General features: G+C 34.2%; 1 protein-coding gene across 2 annotated transcripts in view; it reads right to left on the reverse strand.

The window, feature by feature from the left end:
* CRPPA (CDP-L-ribitol pyrophosphorylase A) overlaps positions 1-22,573 on the reverse strand; it is a 106,530-nt gene that overhangs the window by 34,042 nt on the left and 49,915 nt on the right. For both annotated transcript variants that reach the window (XM_058809183.1, XM_058809174.1), the window contains exons 6-9: positions 18,760-18,857; positions 14,724-14,813; positions 13,853-13,945; positions 9,702-9,830 (exon numbers count right to left, since the gene is read on the reverse strand). In XM_058809183.1, the coding sequence (XP_058665166.1) occupies positions 9,702-9,830; positions 13,853-13,945; positions 14,724-14,813; positions 18,760-18,857 (410 nt within the window). The remainder of the gene's footprint in view (positions 1-9,701; positions 9,831-13,852; positions 13,946-14,723; positions 14,814-18,759; positions 18,858-22,573) is intronic.

Raw genomic sequence — 22,573 nt, forward strand, 5'->3', positions numbered from 1 at the left:
GAACTGGTATCTGACCTAGTTGAAGGAAAGTTCTGAACCCATTTTATTTCATTTTGAATAATGAAAGACCTCACAGGAAAAACATTTATAATTGCACAGTTCTGGGAGCAAGTGACCATAGAAGTTGCTGTGTAGTGAGCCTTACAAAGCATACTTCATTATCCTGCTGCTGTTTAAGTAGAAATCACACGTTATCTCCATCTTTCATATCATTTGCTACAATTTTGCCTACAAAATTCAACACCTGGTCTACTCAATTTAAGCACAGAACACTGGAATTAAATAAAGAAGGGAAAAACACTTGAGCTCATAGCTGCATAAGAATGGAAAGACTGAGTCAAGGAAAAAATGGAAGGCAGGGGTTCTGCCAAAAATGTCCATTCATGTTGCTGCCAGTACCACACAGGTTGAATAAAACTCAAATGTAAACAATCCCCTTTTTTAAAAGATGCTGCTGGGTAGAAACTTCAAAGAGCAAAACAGTTATAAATCAAGACAATTTATATAAGTCCATTGCAAAGCAATGGGCCATGATGCTCAATAGAAAATGTGACATCTGACCTGGTGAGAAAGTATACTGTAATGCTTGGAATATGGTTAAAATATTAGTTTTGAGGATAAATAAAAATTGGCTTAGGAAAGCAGCTCCTCAAAGAATACTTTAAAATCAAATTTAATGAGTTCAGACTGAAAATGCTGGAAAATCTATAATGTAGACATTTTCCACTTTTATTCAATCCAAGTATTCAGCTGGAAAATAACTTCCAGGATATACTTCACAACAAAATTCAGATGAAAATCACTACCCAGTGGAGGCTTCCTATGATCTTTCTCTGATTTCTGTTAAGCCTCAATCCACACATTTCCACGTCTTAAGAGAACAGTTTCATCTAACTTCAAACACTCTGCATCTCACAGTCTTGAGATATGAACATATTTTCATATTCAGATGTTCCAAAACATATTTAGATGAAAGCCAGCTGAAATGTTTAGAAACTTAACATTGGTGAGATGAAGATGCCACGAGATTTGCTCCTGTTACCTTTGAATGTTAAAATAAATAGCCCTCAGCAACCACAAGCCAGCACCAGAATGCACTGTGATTGTTCTGGCCTTATCTCTAATTAAGAGAAGCACCAGGTTCCTAGTGGTGTGCATCATCTCTAGTTTAAAAATTGCCTTAGCAGGCACAAAAGCTTGGTAATAATTTCCAATTTAAAACAAGAAAATTCTGAAAATATACAGGAACTACAGAATAGAAATCTGTAACTCTGTACCAGAAAATTTAACAAACAATTAAATACTCAATAGTAATAGCAGGGAGCAATTTAAGATTATGAGAAAGTCAACATGCTTTTGTTTTTAAGTTTGAATGTGCATTCTCACTGTATTTCTTCAAAGGAGTGGGTGACAGTTGATTGAATTTAATGGGATTTCCAAAACTTTCAACAAAATTCCTCCCCAAAGGTTTTGAAGAAAACTAAGGTTCCAAGACATAAGACAGAAGACCTGCCAGGGATAAATCCTTGCTCAAAAGACTAAGTAGAGCAGGTAGGAGAAAATGCTTAGTCCTCAGAACAGAACCCACATAGTTCAGGTGGGATTTGTTATAGGATCTAGGTTGTTCAACACATTCATAAAAAAAAGTGGAAAAAATAGTAAGTAATTGTATGAGTTTGCTTATGATATGAAGTCCATTAGGGTAGTGGCTGACTGGCATGGAATGCAGGAAGCTCATTATGAACTGAGTAACTAGACAATAAAATGATAAATGAAGTTGAAAGTAAGTGATTGTAAAACAAATCATCTCTATTTCAAATTCTAAATTATGAGATCCCAGCATACAGTAGCAAGCTCCTGTGCTTAGGGCACTACTTTGCAAAGAACCACCTCTTTCTTTGTTTTCCAATCTATGTTGCTGCTCACTAGGGGACACACTGGAGGCTAAAAGTTTGCACAGATCTCAGAAGACAAGAGCATGGAGCAGAAACCCATCAGGGCTAATACTTCCACAGAAAACCTCTCTGGCTCAGGAAATACTTAGGAATTACTGAGTGTAAGGAGAAAGTTTAGGGATGTCATATATGCTTGCCCTGGTCTGATTCCCTCCTAGGGATTTCCTTACAGCTACTGTTGGACACAAGACAATGACCTAGAGAAAGTTCTGATCTGGTCCATTATGGCCATCTTTGATGCTGACATTTTGCAGCATAATAAATGCCACTGCAGCAAAACCCAAATCTGGGATGTATCAGGACAGATACTTCCACAGGCGACGGATGACAAAGCTGAAAAAGGTCCAAGGGCACAAAGCAGCTACTAGGACAGACCAGGTATCACTGGGATCTGATGGCTGTGCATGCTGGGGCATTTTTCATTCTTGACGTTATTGGGCCTTTGCCATGTGTTATACACATTTTTAAATACTTCAGCACTTGGTGTGATGCATAATGGATGACTTTCACTGAACAATTGGACACAAACAACAAATAAGACTTGAGGCTTAGTGTCAAATACATACAGAACCCCCAACCACCAATCTTCCAGCCCTTCCAAAGAAATACCCCAAAGTTAGCCTGAGGCTGGATTACTTGACTCCTGCTAACATATAGCAGTAGAGGATGAAAGAGGAAATTAATACTCCCAATATAGATTTGATGGTTACTGTTTCTGCTGCAAAAATTTTAGGAATTACCACACTATAAGAGCCTGAAGATCTGTTACAACTACTAAAATGTACAGCTTGAAGAGAATTTTTGTGTTTAAATGGCTAAAGAACTTCCTAACTTTTCCTGGTCCAATATAGTGATGAAAATTGCTACAACCTTTACATACTTTCACTATAAAACTAAACTTTGCTTTGAAACTGGAAAAAGTTATCTGAAGAATTTCAGCCATATTTTTAATTGAAAAAGTGCACTCAAAATACAAAACTCATTAGGAAACCAACACAACAGCAAGCTGTTAACATTTTCAAAATGCCTCTTAAGCACACAGAACAATTTTAGAAAGCTTCTTTGTTACTGTTGTTTCATGTAATCAGAGCTAAGCTAGGAAAAAACCAAAAGTATTCTGTACTATCAGTATTTTAGTCACCTACTAAATGATGCCTCTGGGAGACAGCATGGAAGCCAAGTGAGAAGATTCATTTTTGATGTCTAACTTAGACAGTAAAAGAGTACAAACACCACTTTAAGTGGAGAATTGCAGCACTAACAACTCAAAAGTGCAACTGCCCTTAAACAGATGTAATGGTCTTCAGAGGTTTCTGTCAGGCAGGCTAGCAATGGAAAGAAAAGTTGAAAGGCATTTGTTTGCAAACAAAATTTTGTGTCAAAGTCCTTTCATCTTAAATGTTTATGTTTCCATTAAGAGATAAGAGGTCAACATCAAAGTTTAATAAGAAATAAAAATCAGAATAACTCATACTATCAGATTTGAAGATGAAACTCAGATTTGATGCTCATAGTATTTGTTTTTGCAAATGGTTCCAATTCAATGTTTATTTCCTATTACAATAATGTATCCAGAATAATTTAAACTAACATACTTTTCAAGTTCCTATATTGTATATCACATATTTTCCTTTTCACTTGAGAATCTGGTAGTTCACCTCAAATCCACTTGTTCCCCAAAATTCTTCATACTAAGGAGTTATTTTTAGAGGAATATGTATAATACAATTAAAATGTCCACAAAAGAAACAAATGGCAACCTTTATTGAATAACACTGTCAGAATGGCTGAACTGAGGTAAAAGAGCAAGGATGTTTAAAGGGCAATTTATGAAGTCACGACTTTTAGGATATGCCTACATGCCTTAATCACTTTGACTGACAAGTTGATGGAAGAACTCTGATTTCTCCAATTAGAAGTTCAATAGCTGAAGCAAGTCTAAAAAGGTCATGTGTAAAAGGCATAAAATATTAACCTCATAGTTTTCTGTGCAGCTTGTTAAACTCCCAGAACTTGTAATAGCAGAGACAAATTGAGCAACTTTCTGACCTTTCTGTGATAAAAACCTACAGTTATTTAATGAAAGCCCTAAAGGTTACCAATTATTTTTCTTAAAAGCCCATCTTCCTCAGACTGGGAATTTGGTACTGCACTGAGAAATTAGTTTGCGGAAATATTCATTTGAGTGCTTTTAGAAGAGTTGCAAATCTGGAGGAAATCTGCTGGTTTGTTACCTGTTTTGGCTAGAAGAGGAGGAAGACTTGAGGGGAAACAAGAGAACAACAGAGAAAGGTGTCAAGAGAAAAAAACAAGGAAATAAAAGAGCACATATGCATGCATTCAAGGTAGACACACCAAAACTCTGAAATAAAAGAATAGCAATCCCAATTTTTTGATCAATATTATCCAGTATCAAGCTTCAGGATATCTACTAAAATGAGCAGCCAAGCAGCTGTGCTTCCCAAATTGTCATGCACCAGAGTGTTGCAAGCAAAGTGAGGTTACAAAGTTCTGCGTTTATGACCTTTCCTGACTCAAAGCCCAAAACTTCAAAAGCATTTTGGTAAAATTTGACCTAATACATTTCTTAATTGACTAATGTTCCAGAGACATGTCCTTTTTTTAATTTCTTGACATCCTGTGAATGGTACAAAAGAGATACAAAAGTCCAGCTTGATCAAATAGATTTCAGTTCAAAATACAAAGCTATGTTTGTAAATCTTTCTCATCATGTCAGTTTAACTTATTGCAAAATACGCATCCATGACTGATTGCAGATAGTACTAATAATTAAGAATAAAAATGTGTAAAGCCTCCATAAATATCAGTTTCTGGTTTTACTGGTGAATGACTGCCTATGAGTTTGTATTGAGAAAGCTACAGATTCTGATTTTTATGAGCCTATCCATATAGAAAGGTTCAGACTCATTTGGTTTTCTTTTTTGTCCTAAACTCCATGGAAACAAGACCACTCTGGCTCATCACATAATTTGCACAATTTTCCTTGGTGAAAGAGTGAATAGTCCATAGGATCACAAAATTTAAAAGTTCAACTTCTACCTCTTGAAAATACTAAACAGTAATTACTTGGCCTTAAGGATTTCTAGGAATAAATGTAAGTAAATAAATGCATTACAATCTATTACATCATTGCAGCTGAAATTTTTAAAAATGTCATTTTTGCTGTCTCCAGGCAGCATCCCAATCATTTTAATCAGATTGCAATCATTTGACCAATTCTATGCTGATTATTAAGGAATTAAGAAGCATGCAGGGGTCATGTACAGCAGAACCTATTTGTTTTTAATGAGTTTCCAAAATTTTATTTTGTGATTTTGCTTCATTTGCCCTCCAGGCTCATTATCTCACTACTGGTTGCCAAACCAACTTCTAGTTTGTGGATTATCCCATTGAGGGGTGTGTTCCCTCTTTTGAGAAACACTGCCTTAATGTTTACCCATAATACTATTTTAAGGGATCTTTGATGAAAAAGAAATCATAAATGTTTACCTTTGGGGTTTACCAAGACAGACATAAAACACTTCTAGCACACTAAGTATTTCTTGAGCCATCAACCACACTGCAGACGAGCCTCTTGTCTTCAAAAAATCTTTAAGGCTACAGTAAGTGCTCAGTATGTTTGCATAAGAAAACACCCACAGTTCAGGTTCCTTTCAGTTTCAAGCAGCTTCATACCAATTCTATTATTCTTTTCTATTATTATTATCTAATACTTATTCTATTGCATCATTTGTCTCTTTTTAGTGTAGGTACTGTGATTTTTCTGGCTGTCAGTGAATAGTTCCTTTATCTTAACCAAACAGAAGTTTCAGAGGCAGAAGTACTTGGGCCCAATGTACCCTAGGCAAGGCCCAGCATATATTTGCTGCTCTGACACAACATTCTGTCAGTGCTTCTCTGAAGTAGGATTATTTTGAATTCACACAGTTCTATAACCAAGATATATTAATGTTACTTTCTTATTTTAAAGCTTTCTGTGGTTTACTATGTCCATCCAAATGTGCTTTATTTTGGATTATTACTGTTCCTTTTTAATCCCTCCAAACAGTAACAGTCTTTATTGAAACTTACAGGCTAAGATTTTATTTCTGTAAACATTACAAGCTGTTGAATTTGAACTCCCATGCTAGGAAATGCTTTTACTTGTCTCTTTTTATTATTTTATTGATCATTTTTGTAATTCAGTCATAAGACTATTATTACTATGGATATTTTTAAAGGGAGAAGAGCAGTAAATAAAGAAAATAGGGGTTTTTTTTAAACATTACTGTCATATTCAAGCATAACCCCATTAACTACCTAGCACATGTTTAAAGATAATAATATATGTGTGTGTGTGTGTGTGTGTGTGTGTGTGTGTGTGTGTGAGAGAGATCAAGGCCCAATTTCAGTATAATTCCATTGTTCAGAACATAGAACAACAACATGCAGCTGAGGTATCCTCCTAAATCTTGTGCCTCCAATGATAGAAATTAATAGTTTTAATATATATCCATCCCTGCATGGATGCAATGGTTTGACATTCGCTTTCATATTCTTTGGGGTTTTAGCAGTTCTTAAGTCTCCTTCTAAGTATGACATTATTTACTAATCATTTGGCATCTTTTTATAGGTTTTCATCCTAATATTCAGAATTTGCTTTCTCCATTACATCCTTCTTGATATGATTATTAAAACAAAGATTCTTATTCTAATATATAATACCATGCCAGTCATTGCTATTTTCAATGTGAACTTCTTATTAAATTAAGGAATTGGAATTTTACTAACATTTTCATCAACCCTTGCCAGTAATATCATCCATTAAAAAATGGACCTTTCTCCCTATTTTTATTTCACATTACTTATCAGCTATTTCCTTCAAATTATCTGAAAAATGGTCAAAAACAAATTCCCTAAGTTCAGACTCAGATACTGAATACTCTTTGGCCCTTTGCATTTTGAATGTGTAAACCACTTCTAGCATTGCAGAACTGTTTTAGAAAAGAAAAAAGAAAAAACATAAATGGAAATTAAATTAACTGTATTTTTAGCATGCAAACTAGAGATTTTATGAAGTGGATCTGTATATCAATATCAGTAATGTGGTATTCTATGCATGATGTTTATAAGACAAATAACTATTTGTGTACCATGCACTTGTTATAGGCAAATGAAAGGTTAAAAGCAGGTCATTTATACAGCACATTAAAGCCTTTTCCTCTCATTCTCCTGATTAGTTTCTTGGTATATCAAATAATCATAAAAGTACTTCACATCTTTTTCTACATACCAAACAAACACTGCTTTTAAGAAGTGAAAGTAAAGGCTCATACTTTTTCTTAGGGCTTCACAGCTCCTTCGATACCATCAAAACTGAATTCCATGATTCTACAAGCATTTAATTTCCACTTCCAAAACATAAAAAAGCTATATTTTCAAAATGTATTTATTTCAACAAATTTGCTTTTCTAATGCAAAATCCAAAAGACTGCCCCCATTTTCTTTTATATCAACATATCCTTACACCCACTTAATCAAATAACCCTATGAAACATAACATAATTTCACCTGAACATTACCATGGCCTTGTCTCAATAAATTCCCCTTTTTTTAAATTGGGAAATGTGTACCTATCAGCTGTGTATGTCTGGTAGTGATGATATAAACCTGTCAGCTAGAGGAAAGCTCCATGAAGTAACCTGTCATCACTCTTTTCCTGAAATAAACTACAGCTTTCTGGGACTTCTAGAATGCATCTAGTGACAGAAGTTATTACAATAATAGGGTATCCTGAATTAGCACAGGTGCTTTTTTGTGTTTCTACTTCTTCTGGACTCCTCATCATGCCTATATGAATGATGGAACTCATGTACAGGTTCATCTATTAATGGCTTGTACTAGAAGTAAAATATCTTGGTGACTGAAATCATGAAATTATGCTTTGGACTTCAAAGTCAAAAAAAAAAAAAAAGAAACTATTTTAAAAATGTTTTTTCATGTAAAAATTTGCTTTTGTTCACAGTCTCTCAGTCCCACCCAGACCAGCAATTAATTTGGGGCTATGTAATTTCTAGATTCATACATCAAATCTTTCCATAGGCCTTTACCTAGAAACAATAATGTTCTATATAGATCTGCAGCCAAAAGTAAACTTGATACACATATCACATATATACAAATGATGTGTACAACCTATTCTTTTGTTATTGATCAAAGTAGACAGCAGGAACTCAAGACTATATTCCTATTCCTGTCTCTGTGAGCAGGGACATGTTTTAAAGCCATTATAAAACAAGACAGTTAGAAATAGTTTACTTACTTTTTGAAGTGTTTTACTCTATATAAGACTTTCTCCATGCTAATAAGTGATGATTCTCCCTACAATGATCTTACATAATGATTCTAGCTTTTATTTTCAAAGAATGGAGGCAGCAGTCTGCTGCAATTCTCTTATCACCACAGATCAAGAATTCCCATTCAGATCTCAACTGCTCTTATATGTGCCCATTAATATTAAAATGTCTTGTTGCCATGCACATCAAAATCCACTGAAGATTATAAAAGATTTTTCTGTCTTCCAGTCAGGTTTACTAACTGTTGCTATCCACATGTGTCTATTTGATTCACTTGAATATAAAATCACATACACACAATGAAGTCAAAAAGGCAAAAACTGCAGTTAGACCACAGCAATATCTGAAGCGTTCCTTTTTACCATGATAAGGAGACTCTTAGAGCTATATTTCAATAGTTATTCAAATTATTTTTATCAAAAGAAGCCAGAATTCAGCCTGAAAAAATGGGATTTGATAGCAGCAGAAAGAAAACTGATCAGTTGTATGTCCACTGGTGTTTTACAAACAAGAGATGAACTAATGTCATATAATAGCAATGTTCATATTGTGTTGGCATTAAAAGTCTATAAAAACATAAACTGATAGGTATTGATACTCACAGCTCTTAATAAAGCAACAGAATTTGATGGGAAAAATCAAGTGCTTGGTATACCAGAAAAATATTTAAAATTAAAGCCACATTTAGTCAATTATATATAAACCCAAAGATATAATTTTAAAAAAAGCAGTTAAGATTACATTTATTCTTCTTTATTAAAATTTCTAGTTTGCTTCTTCCTTCAAACTTCAGTTTGCTGAGTTAAAAAGCTGAAAAATTTTATCTGCACTGGAGGCAAGGCAGCCCACTCTTCTGGTTGACAGAACATGTTTCCCAGGCAAATGGTTTATTTTTAAATAGCTTTTGTGAGTACAAAGTATGTTGGAGTGCAAATTCTTTTTGCCTCCAGCTGAGGCAATTTGCTACAATTACAGACACTGTTTCAACACCTATACACCATGCCCTTCCTGTCACCTGAGTACCAAACTCATTTTGATGAGGGACATAAAACACTGCAGAACCACTGACTGAATGTGTTTCACTATTTTTCTCTTTTTCTAATGTTGAGAAAAAGCAATTTCCTAAGCAGAAAAGCAAAAAGGGTCCTGATGTTTTCATGCATTTCTAAAAAGTGTTTATCATTTATTCCTCTCTAATCAAAAAGCTTACATTTTTGTTCATAACTACAGGCTTGTCTGAATTTTGAACAAGAACAGGCAAGAATCTTCCAAAAAAATCCTTTTCGTGTCATTTTTATTTCCCTTTGATTTTATTTTAAATGAAGATTCTATCATTAATCATATAAACTGCAAAAGAAGATAATTTGCACACAGAAAGATAATTACATACCTTATATTGGATAAGGAGACCATAAATTAAAATATTTTTCTTTTTAGTTTCTCTTGCAAATTTCTTGATTGTAGTTAGGTCTTCCATCCCAATACTGAAAGAATTATTTTCTGGAATATCCAAGTGCACCTGCAAAAGAACAGATGAGGAAAAAACAAAATCCACTTTTTCCATAGTGTGCCAGTTTAGACTGATGGCTTTTAGTATCTGATTTTTATGTGTTAAGCACACATAAAAATACAGACTAAAAAAGGCTTTTCTTAGCTTCTATTTACTAATGAATTCCACTGCTTATACATTTAGGGACATGAAAACTATTTTTTTCAAAGCAGAAGAAACCAATATGCCAGAACATGTCATGCATCTTAAAAATATTCAATTAAATTTGAAAACAAACAACATTCTTTTATAAGCTCTAGATTAACTTTCAGAGGAGTGTTTTTGCTTGGGTTTTTTACTATCAGAGGACTATAGAATACACGTGTCTTTCGTAAGTATCTTGAAGGTTTTCAAGACAAAACTAAATTCTTTAAAGTTTAATTGGAAATGTACGATCCTTTCAGTATAGCAAATTAGTTGCTTTTATTGGGTTAATTTCAAGATAACACTTCAAGTTTAAAAAGCAGAAACTACCTCAAAAGAAGCCTGAGCCCTTGGGCAGGGAAAGGCAGGTCTCATTTCCATCAAGGATGCTGCACAAACATGGCAGATCTTACAGGACCTGAACTGAGTTTAAGAAGTGTTTGGACAACACTCTGAGGCACAAGGTGTGATTCTTGAGGTGTCCTGTGCAGGGCCAAGAGTTGGACTCAATCATCATTGTGGGTCCTTTCCAACTCAGAATATTCTGTGCTTCTGTAACTGGTATTTCAGGGAGGTACCAACTAGCTCAATCCTTTCCCAAGTCTTACATATACCACGTTTTAATCAGCTTCCCTCCAAAACTTCTATTAGCTGTAGAAATCAAAATTAAGTATGATGATTTGTACATATAAGGTTTCAATGTCCATTAATAGCAGAAATACCTTTACTCCTAAAAGGAAAATTGTTTCAAGTTCTATTTGTACTTTGTGTTCCATTTACACTGACAGAAAATAGGTCCCCACTCATTTTCCCTTGGAGCACTTTTTAAAAAAAGCTGTTTATTTCCTAAATGCATACTTACCAGAAGCAAAGCTATTGTCTTCTACTACACAAGCAGAGATTAATTTTCACACACACTCATTATTTCGTTATTTTCTACCCAAAACAAGGCTAAGTAAGTACTACTCATTTACAGCTATTTACAAGAAATTATTAAACCTATTATTTTGAAAGAACTTAATCTAGCTCTTCTTTACTATTAACCTCTTTAACAGCTTTGAAAAGAGATTTTTCTCAAACTAACTTTGGTACTGAAATGCAAATAATTGCAACTACAGAGCTGAAGTACTAACATTCCTTTCTTTCTAACCCTAAGCAAAGCAACAACATAAAAATCAAATCCATTCATACCCTTTACAAACATGAAAATGTATTGCTCAAAAAAGCAATGTCAGTTTAAGAATATGATTTGTCAGGTTACAGCATAATTGAAGATACTGCCTTGATGCAAACAAATAATTGCCTCAAATTTACCTCTGTGATGCCTATTTCTCCTGCAACATTTATCTTCCCTTTTGTCCAGATAGAGTGATCCCATTGCTGCTTCAGCTTACAAATGCCATGAAACAATCCAGTCAGGCACCAGGATAATGGATAGACTTTGAATCTGGGGCAACTGATAGGTGGGAACATGAAAAAAGTCATCGTGTCCAGTGCAAGCTCATCTTTTTATTGGATCAATGCTCACTGGGCTGGTTAAACAGAGAGTCTGGCACAATAATAACACCTGTCATTTCTACAACTAAAGAAGATGACTATTGGAAGGGAAAAATCCCCTTTTTTCCTTAATTATCATATTATTATGAAGAAATTGCTTTTTGTCATAAAATCAAAGAATAGACAAGAAATTTCCAATTACCCAAATACAATTGCATTAGACTGTTCCTAGTTATGAGTTTGGAATAGAAGCAGTTAGTTGCTCTCCCCATTTATTCTTTCAAGAGTTTTACTTTTGAGAGTAAAAAAACATGTTTCCCTTATAGCTGGTACCTAAGACCTATGCATTTAAATGTCAATATACTGCTTAAAATTCTGATTCACATTTGTCAGAGAACTATTAATATGTCCTTTTACATTGAAAGAAAGTGTACTACAGGATTTTTTATGAACAATTATTTCAGTTATTATGTTAAAAAGGTATATATACAGGAAAGAATAAAGTTGATGAAAATCCCACTCATGAGCCTTAGAGAAGAGGACACCCAACACTGAATTTAAATTAAGACTGCTGAAGGAAGTTTCTGTCTACCATAACATCTGTAATGAGTTTTAGAGCTCAGAAGTTTAAAGGACTTCAATACTTTCCAGTGATTAATAGGAGACAATGATTTGTTAAGCTAATTCTTGGCACTCTAAACATACCTACAAGATCTCTTCTTCTTCCCTTCTGGTATTTCTAAAAGATAGTGTGGTACATCCACCAGATGCCCAAGTGCAATTAGGCAACATAATTTTAAGAAGTGTATTTCTATCAGTGTTTTAAATATTCACAACTGTTTCCACCTAGTTATGAGATTTTCTTCCAATGTCTAGTTCTTAGAAATTTCAAGTACTTGTCAGAAACAACTGATGCATGTGGAGTATACTAAAGGGATTAAATTTATTATTTTCTCCTACACCTATTTTAAAAGGAGTCTACCTAAATAATTCATGCATGCTTCAGGCTGTTCAGGCAAATATATTTTCATTAAAAATGGTTCTGGGTTCTACAATGACTTCAAGACCTAGTATCTCAGGGGCAAAACCCGAGTTTCATGGGGAGATAGTGTAAGAATTACTTGCATTCCTATTTCTTAGGAGATACTAAGACCAGAATATTTATAGCTTCAAGTATTAAACTATTTTCACATTCCCAGCATCACACTCAAAAAAGTATTTAATTGAAAGTCCAGACTGGAAAGTGCTATCAGTTGGGCAAAATAAGTATGCTTTTGACACCTTAGCATTAGCTAGTTGATAAATAATTCCAACTTTATCTTCACACTCAAAATACAACAAAGACAGAAATGGTTTTGTATATTCTTGCTAAAAGACTAATGAAAACTAATGGAGTGCAAAAAAGACTATTTTGCACATCCAGTGGCTTTGCAAATGACCAACAGAATTGGAGATATGTAATTGCTCTGATTATGAAAGGCAGAAGTAATTTATCTTTGATGATTCAGTAAAATAAGGTTATACCCTGAGGTTTCCCAGAAACAGGGTCAAGAAAATAAGATGGTCTAGAAACAAAATGCTAAATATTGATATTCATAGAATCACAGCAACTCACTCCAAGAGAACAGCATACAATAGGTGAGGCTATAATAGGTATGATAGATTAGGCTCTACAGAAGGATCTGGACAGGCTGGATCCATGGGCTGAGGCCAAGGCTAGGAGGTTTGAGAGCGCAAAGTGCCAGGTCCTGAACTTGGGTCACAACAAACACACCCAGCACCACGGGCTGGCAGAGGGGCTGGAAAGGTGCCCAGTGGAAAGGGACCTGGGGGTGCTGGTTGGCAGTGGCTGAGCAGGAGCCAGCGTGGGCTCAGGGGGCCAAGAAGGCCAAGGCATCCTGGCCTGTACGAAAAACACTGCAGCCATCAGGACCACACACACATAGCAAAAAAGAAAGCCACTTAATTCTGTTCCAACTGAGTATCCAAGCACAGCACAAGCTTTGCAGCATCCCCACAGAGACAGAGTACAACAGCAAGGCAGGAGTTAAGAGTTCAGTACAACCAGCCAGCCACAATAAGCCTTTCCAGAAATATATAACTAATAAACTGTAATTTGCTAGTGTCAGTTTGTTTTCTGACAGTATGCAGTACATTTATTGAAGTGAAAATGAGTTTCTTTGGAGACCAATTTACAGTTTGATTTTACAATTTTATTCTGAGTTAGCAGCAGTGCAAATCTAGTGTAATTTTAAAATTATTTATATTACATATTACTTATATTTATATTAAATAATACTTTAAAAGAATTAATGAGATGCTTTCTACAGTAACTTACAGGAGTTACCTACCAAAATAAGGACAACTGGATGTAAGAGAGGAATATTTGATTTTTCCAACACATCTACTAGTTCCTGGGTTTCTTGAGTGGCCCACCTTTTATCCTAAATAAAAAGAAATGTTTAGAATTACTGAAAACAACATTTATTTCATAAAAATGGAATTTGAAGAACTGTTATTTACCAAAAGAATATACATCACTTTTTTACTTTTGGGGTGGGAGGGGGATGGGGTTTGGTTGATTAGCTTATTGTTTTTAATATGTTTTTAATATATACTTTTATGATATTTTCTGGTAAAGTTAGATATTTGAAAAATAATGAGATTAATAATATTAATAACCCTTCATATATATATATATATATATATATATATATATATATATACAACCAAACAAAAAAGATTAAGGGTCTTGATTGGTCTCAGATATGGTTCATCTAAAATCAACCTGTTCCCATACATGGACCCAAATACAGATCACATGGCATGCACATGTGCAGAATGGGAAACACTAATTTAGACACAGTAGTAATGAATGCACAGTTAGGTGACTTCACATATCACAGGCCTCTCCTTATAATAAATCACTTTGATACAATAGTTATGAGAGGAAATTTTAAACTACTTCAGATTTTATCCCTCTTGTTCAAGAATTCACATCTGGTTAACAACACAGTGACAGAAGTGTGGAACCAGAGGAGAATGGACAGACCAGTATCTCAAAGGTCGAGTTTAGTGCACATTAGAAACACCAAATATCAGAATGAACACAGCACATGATGACAAAAATAACAAACAACTTATTACTCAAATATTTAATTATTATTTACCATTACTAGTAAGTTTAAGTGTAAAATAAAAGCACGCATCCTCACTACTTACATTTACACAAACAAAATTGTAGCACTGTCCTGAAATGATGTTTTGTAGACAGCTATCATTTTTGCTTAGAGACATTGAAATAGCTTCAACCTGATTAGACAGAAAAAGAAAAAAGTAAAAAATTCTAATTCATCATTAACTATCTGCTAAAGCTTCCACCACTGTAGCAGAAGTTGTTCATTTAAATGATTTTAAAATGGCAGTTATTACTTCCACTACAAAAACAAATTTGCTCAAAATTTTGGGGCACTCAACAGTGAAGCAAGGAGCCCAACATTTGTTGAAGTATGCTGCCCAGGGTAGGCATTCCAGAAACAGCCCTGGAAGCATCAGACATGAGTGCTGCTGCCTGGGTTCGGATGTTCAACTGTTTCGAGGGATGAAAACACTGTCCATAAAATGATCTAACTATTTTAGACCTCTAATTCTGAGAAAACCTCTACAATACTCAGATATATATATTTTGTCTTCATGAAGTTAAAAATAAAATAAGTATGCAAGAAAGACCAGGTGCACTGGTATTCCAGGATTATGCCCAGAACAAGAGTACAATACTCATCTAGAGTTTCTCCTTGAAATAATTACCTCAACAAATATTTTAAAATACTTTCTTAGGCACAGACATATGTATTTTGCAAACTTTAACACAAGCTAAATAATCTTATCTTATCTCTGTTAAAATATAAAATAGATTCTACTACCTTATCAGCTTTGATATTGCCTTAAGTACAACAGTAAACCAGGTAGCAGAGGGTGAATCTGTTCCCTAAGAGAAGATAACACTTTGAAGCAAATAAAAAATCTTGAAATTCAGGAGAAAAAAAACCTTCATATTACTTCCATTACATCCGCAAATCCCACTGTTTCACAGTACAACTGAGCTTTATTTCTTCCCAAAACACATGTTAAGTATCATAGCAAGCAACAGAAGTAATACACTGCTGTGCTCCCTTAAAATGCCATTTAATCTCCAATCCAACAAAAGTACCAAACACAACATTTAAAAAGGCTTTGCAGTGCTATGTAAAGCTGTATTTGTTAATTTTTGTAATAATCAGAAGCTAACTTGTTTGCAAAGGAAGATGATTTGAAACTAAGATGTTGATAGTGATAGTCTAAATATTTTAGAAACATTTTGGGCTCAAAATTTGATAGCATAGACACAAAATTTAATATTTTAAAATTAATTTTTTTAAAAGTTACAGAAGGTACTAATTACTTTGAATTTCCAAAACTACTCGGAAAATGCAGCACTCCAGGGCTCACCTGGCTTGAATCTCTGAAGATGTAAAAGCAGAAATCCCTGGTAACTCTACAACCTTGCACATACTTCAATGAACATGAGCCTACTGCAAGCCAGTGTCTTTTCAGAAGGTATTTGGAACATGACCCAAGGCAGAAGGCCTACTTTTATTTTTTGCCTTGAGGTATTAGAATACATGACACTTAAGTTTTGCTGAACATTTAAAAATTCCTTTAGTGTATAATTTGATTTAACTTCAACAATTTTATTAAGTAACACACTAGCATTTTTTGAGCGCCACATAATCCAGCAAAAATGAAATAAAAATTTTTTGTTGGAAAAGAAGCACAATTGCCTAGGTAGAAGCTTCAATAAATCATCATTTAACTAAAATTAATTATTATTCTATTTGCCATTTAATATCCTATGCAATAGTACTTTTTTCAAATTATAATTATTATTAATCAATGTTACCAGCAACATTAGAGAGGAAAAATTACCTAAAAATACCACCTTGATAAAAAGTGATTCTCACATAATGTTTCAGTGTTTAAATAGAAAGGAGTATATGGATTTCCTTAACTACTTCTGGTCCGAGTAAAAAGTGATATTCTTTAAATTTTTTTAGTTACCAGATGCCCTGTATTGAATTTTTAACTTTATTCAACATCCACTTCCATAAAGTCAAAAACTAATACCAGAACATTTGGAACCTGCAAATTTATTTAAATTATATCAGAATTTAAAATCACAATTAACACCAATGCCACAGATGGACAATTCAATCACTAAGAAATTGGTGAATTTTTACTAGTGAAATGCTAGCTCTTTTTCTATTTGAAAGCAACCAATTTTTTTTATATCTTACTCATGGATAATTATCCAGTCACAAAAATGGCACACAGCTTCATCCAGTTGATTCCATTTCATGTGACAGCAGCACTTTGTCACTAAAGAAACAGGAATACATGATTCCCAGTCACAGAAGAAAATACCTTCAGCTCCCATTAGGTTTGTTTGCTAAAATGAAAGGGCTAAACAACAAATGTAAGGGAAAGGGATAAACAACAAATGTAAGGGAAAACTCAAGCTATGTCTTTCACAGTATGATATCTTAGACAAAACATTGATTCATTAGTCATACTGTTTACAGTAACACTGACTAAGGTACTGTTAAAGTACTTCATAAGAAACAGCTGTAGCCTTAAAAAATTTTTAGAAATTATTTTCTTTATCTTATTAGTTAAATTTATAGTTCTTTTTTCCCCCTGCTATTTATATTATCATGTTAGTAGAGCCTCTCTCAGAAATCCTTCTAAGAAAATTTCTTTTTAATTCTTCTTTAAGGACATATGTAGAAGTTAACAAATATTCCACAAATAAATACGGTTGCTACAGAGAACTGGAGTGTCAAAAGTATCTAAAATGTTAAAACAGTGGTCCCAGATAATATGTACTCAACAGAATGATTCCCTGTTGGTCTCTTATTTAGATCAATTACCTTCCAATTATACCTTTGAAAAGCTTTCAGTGCAGTACACCTACGTTGCTTAAAATAAGTATTTTGCAAAAATCAAATCTCTCACACAAGGTACTGTGCTTCATTGGAGAACAAATAGGCTTGTGCATATATTCTTTCTAAGGTTTGAAATTCTGTATATTGGTAAACTTAAAAATTAACTCAAGAGATTTTACTGTTTAAAAGCATAGGGATCAGTGATGTCCTCCTACTAACAGCAGAATAGTTTACACAGAGATAAAAAAGAGATCTAGCAATGCATCTGGTGTCAGTGAAATGGAGACATAATTCTGCCCCATCATACAGCCATTCAGACTTATTCAAGTCTGCTAATTTTTTTCACTTTTAGATGTAGACAACTAATAGATATAAAGTAAGATTCCATGCTAAATACAGTTCTTCCTGAACAAAAATTTTCAATGCAATGTCAAATTACACTTGCAGATAAAGGACAGCAATACAGGTTCACAGGGAAACATATCCTTCTAATAATTAACAAATCATGCAGAGGATCAACAGACATGAATAAAGCCATTGCAGAAGTAACATTATGCAAATCAGAAAACTTGAATTTTTGAACAGTTATTCCTGTCTGTTTCTCTGGGTAACAGGAACATGTGATATCATCACATACTATATAATTAGGAATCACCCCAACACCAGCCTAAGCAATTACCAAATGTTAATCACCTTTGGAAAATGAAATATGATAGCTCTAGTAGAAAGAATAATGAAAAAGCAAAAAATAGTTAAATGCCAGTAGAACATCCCATCAATATCCTAAAGCAAAGACTCTTATGAGCATTCACTGTGAGGGAAATGTACCCCTATTGCTCTACAAAAAGGCTGATTAATTTGATTTTGCATTCACAGCTCTGCAGGAAAACAACCTACTCTAATTGGTTCATACTCCAAGTCAGACTTCAAAGTAACAAAAGCATTTCCTCTGTAACATATTTGTAACAACTTGGGTTTATTGAATTCATAAAATCTAAAGAAAATTTCCTCTCTGTTGTCTGCATTCAATTTCTCCTCTAATCTAATATGGACATTTTAAGTGGATCTGAAAGATGCCCCTCTACAGCACAACTGGAGAGAAGATGCTTCTTTCTTGGTAACTTCCACACCTGATGTGAATCCCCTGTGATAAATACTACAGTGACACAGGAAGTCTCAGTTTCTGTTTTCACATTATTAAAATAATTTCTTAGGAGTAGTGACAACCAGAAACATTAAATTAATCAGACAGTTGAGAGCCATAGAGTTGTACTTACTTTTATTTGGCTTTTCAGAGATTCAGGAAGGAGGAAACCTACTTGTGCGAGAGTTTCCTTCACATCGGTGATAACACAAACTTGTTGTGATAGGTTGTCTGTGATAAAGAAAAAAACCTTAGACTTCATGCAATAATAAATTAATCCAAATTACTAATCTGCTAAACATTACCTTCAATCCACATATTGTTGTTTCTTGACAGAATATTATCAACAGCTGTAAATTTAAAGGCTACACGGTACAGTTAATGTAATTATATAATTTATATAATATACATCTCAAAATTCAAATTATATTTTATATTATTTTGTACAACATGAAACCATTACAGGTCTGCCTCCAAAGCCCATTTAAATTTATTAAAAGATATTTGTTCAGGTCCACATTGACACTAGATGACAACCAAGAAAACTTTTTGAAAATTTTATCTCTCATATCACTTCAACAGATAACTAAATGCAGTGTCAGTAATATTGAGTAAATAAAGGGGGAGGCGGGGGGGAAAGAAAAAAAACCCCAGGAGATAATATAAGTCATATTCTCAACAATATATACTAAAAAGTTGACCAAAAATGAATTAATGATACTGTTTAAGGAGACAGCAGAGGTAACTCTTCACCTCAATAGCAAAGTTGCAAAGTTGTGACAAATATCTTGGCCTGGGCAACTTCCTAGATCTTTTACTAGGGGCAAAATACAGTATTTTGTTGCTATGAGGAACAGCAGTTGCAAGTTATTGCTGATTTGTTCCACAAAGCCAGTATTTCACAAAATTAGTAATTTCTCTTGTTATTTACAACAGGTTTTAGATTCAGTGAACATTTTCCTTTCTTTAAGCCAGCAAATCAAAACTCAAGTCTGAAACTCTCAAGTCTATTTAAGGCCTTTATCCTTTAGATGCTGAATTAACACACAGAACAAACCACAAGATTCCCAATACTTTTGGGATAGCCATTCCATAAGTGACTAGAAATTTCATATATGTAAAGTCTAATTATTTTTAAAACAGACTTCAATGAAACTCCAGAGACAGAAATATACCAAACACCACCACAAAATAAATTAGGAGTGAAAGACAAGAAAAATTATAAAAAGATGGGGTAACTGGTCTTCAAACAAATCTGGATATAAACAACATGTATTTGTTGCATATGGAAAGTTATTTCTATAATTACATACCACACAATAAGTTCAATCAGATGCATAACCTCAGTAGTGCAGAAACATCTCACTTTCTATTGTAAACTCACAGACTTCTTTATAAAAGTAGACATAAAGACCTGAAATTTAATTTTAAAACTGCTGTAGAGTTAACACTATTGGAAAGTGACTTGCAATTTTTAAGCAATTTTCTGTGACCAGGAAAAGTGATTTAACCACTGAGAATTCCAACAGATAATTAGAATGATTTTTTGAATGATGGATATTTATTATTTTTAATATTTATAATGTGACAACAAAAATACTGGTGGCAACTGAGTTTGTATTAAGTTAGCAAGAAGGGGAGGGAGGAAGAAAGGGAGAGAACAATAAACATCTGCTTATAAACCATCACAACCAGATGGAAGTGAGAATTAAAAAAATGCATGGCCAGTTCTCACAGGATTGGAAATCAGAGGATACCACAACTGTGGGAGAAATTATCTTCCCATAGATTCACTGGGCAAAAAAAGTATACTGAACATGCATCACAGTTGGCTTCGACTTAATAGAGAATAACTTTACAGTCTGAAAAATGGGAAACCATATTGAATTAATTTCTTATCAGCAGAAAGAAACTAATGGGTAGATTGAAATCAGAGCAAGAGCCACTTGAATTTAGTACTGTACACAAAGTGCAGATACAAAATAGATATACATAATAAACCAGACTAGCATATCAGATTTCAAGAACTCAGACTCCATTGAACTAAATAATTTAATGAAGAAGGTCAGATTGGAGCTATTACAAAAATTCACATGTGGAAGAAGGCTGTGGAATCCAAAAAGGGACCATAACTTAGGCTCAAACAGTTCTTTTTAAAAAGAAGTCTGTAATCAACAGCAAGTGTCAGAAGTATTCTCACAAAAGACAGCTCAAAGGCTGCAGCTATAAAAACCCATCTCACTACTCTCTCCAGCCCTCTTAGATCTCTAATTTCCTGTAATATAAATGAGAAAGGAGAGGCAATTACAAAAAAGCAACTGAGATTTGCAGGCTGGGTTTAATAAAGAAGAGAGAAAACACAATGAAGTGTGGAAAACTGTATTTTTTATCCAGAGAAGAAACAAAACATTGCAAGGCGAAAGTATGTTAATAAAGTAGGAGAACCTTAAAGTAATGATAATCCAAACATTGAAAAGATGCTGCATGCTTTTGAATGATCAAGGAAATGAATGAAGGAAGTCTGGAAAATCATCTTCTATAAAATCATCATAGTAAAGCAACAGTTCTGTTCTAGTTGAGGTTTGAAACTCAACTACCATTTAAATCCAAGCTATTTCAAGTGGTCAAAAAAGATCCATATGTTAATTTAGATTGCACCTTTGCTGCACTGAGGGAAGGAAGACTGAGTGGAGCTTTCCTCCCCAGGACTGCCTGTGTCCCACTTCTGCTAAGGTGATGGAGCTCTGTCACTCAGTGTAGTCACACTGAACCCAGTGAGCCCAGCTGGAGTGCTGGCTCGTAACTCCAGGGATTCCATGGGCTGTGCTGCCTGCCAGTGAAACTCACTGTGTGCAGCATTTCATTCCTGGTTTTCAGAATTCTGTTTGGGTGAATGAAATATCCATTCTGGAAAGCCATGACATGGCCATGTCATAAAGAATTTTAATACTCAGCTAAAAACATTTTGTTTTCCATTGGACCCCTGGATAATTAAGGCTGGAAGGGCCATCAGGAGGGTCCCTCATTCAAACTCCTTCTCAAAGCAGGATCACCCACGAGGTCAGGCCTGGTCACTCAGCCCCTTACTGCTCTGCCAACCTGTTCACTACTTGATTGTCTGTCAAGGGTGAAAGATGTAATTCTTTTTATCAAGTTGGAACTTCCCTTGGTTGATTTTTAGTGCTTCCTTCTGTCCTCCCACAATGAACCACGGTTCTACTTAACTACTTTCTGCCATAATTTCTTTTTCTTCATCTGCCCAACACTTTTTTTAGTTGTTTTCTCTCACTATTACATTACATATCAAACTCTCTACCTTTCTTTGGCTTCCTCTACTTATTTAAACTTGCTGTTTTCCTGGAAAATGCCTCTTGCTAACACACATCACCCAATTATTGCCAGCTTCATTCCAGCTGTACCTGATAATGGAGTAGTGTTCCCTATTCACATGGATCACATTTGATCCCTTCCAACACTTTTAACATACGCTCAGAGCATATTTTTTGCATTAAATAAAAAATAGCTTAAACTTTGCACTGTCAAATTTAAATATTAAATTTCCTTATCAGGGGTTTTCTTCATTAAAGTTAAATTTGATACAAGATTTCACAATTTATTCCATCAAACCTATTTTTTTCTACATCAGAAAACCTAATTTTCAATTTCTTCACACCCTCCTTTGATATGCTGAAAGCTTTAGATCACATAATTATGCAGCAACACCTGCCACAGTCTTTATCCTAGAATCATACACAATTATAAATTAAAATGTCTTCATGTTTATGGAACTACCATAGTTAGATGGTGTATTAAGTGTACTCTGATGGGAGACTTAGAAGTTTACCTTGAAGAGCATGCCACAAACAAGCAGCAATTAAAATAATACTTTGTTTGAATAAAGATAATAAATATCATATCCTAGAGAATTAATACCATAAGAAAAAAAT

Source organism: Ammospiza caudacuta, chromosome 1 (genome assembly GCF_027887145.1).
Source record: "Ammospiza caudacuta isolate bAmmCau1 chromosome 1, bAmmCau1.pri, whole genome shotgun sequence".
Lineage (NCBI taxonomy): Eukaryota > Metazoa > Chordata > Aves > Passeriformes > Passerellidae > Ammospiza > Ammospiza caudacuta.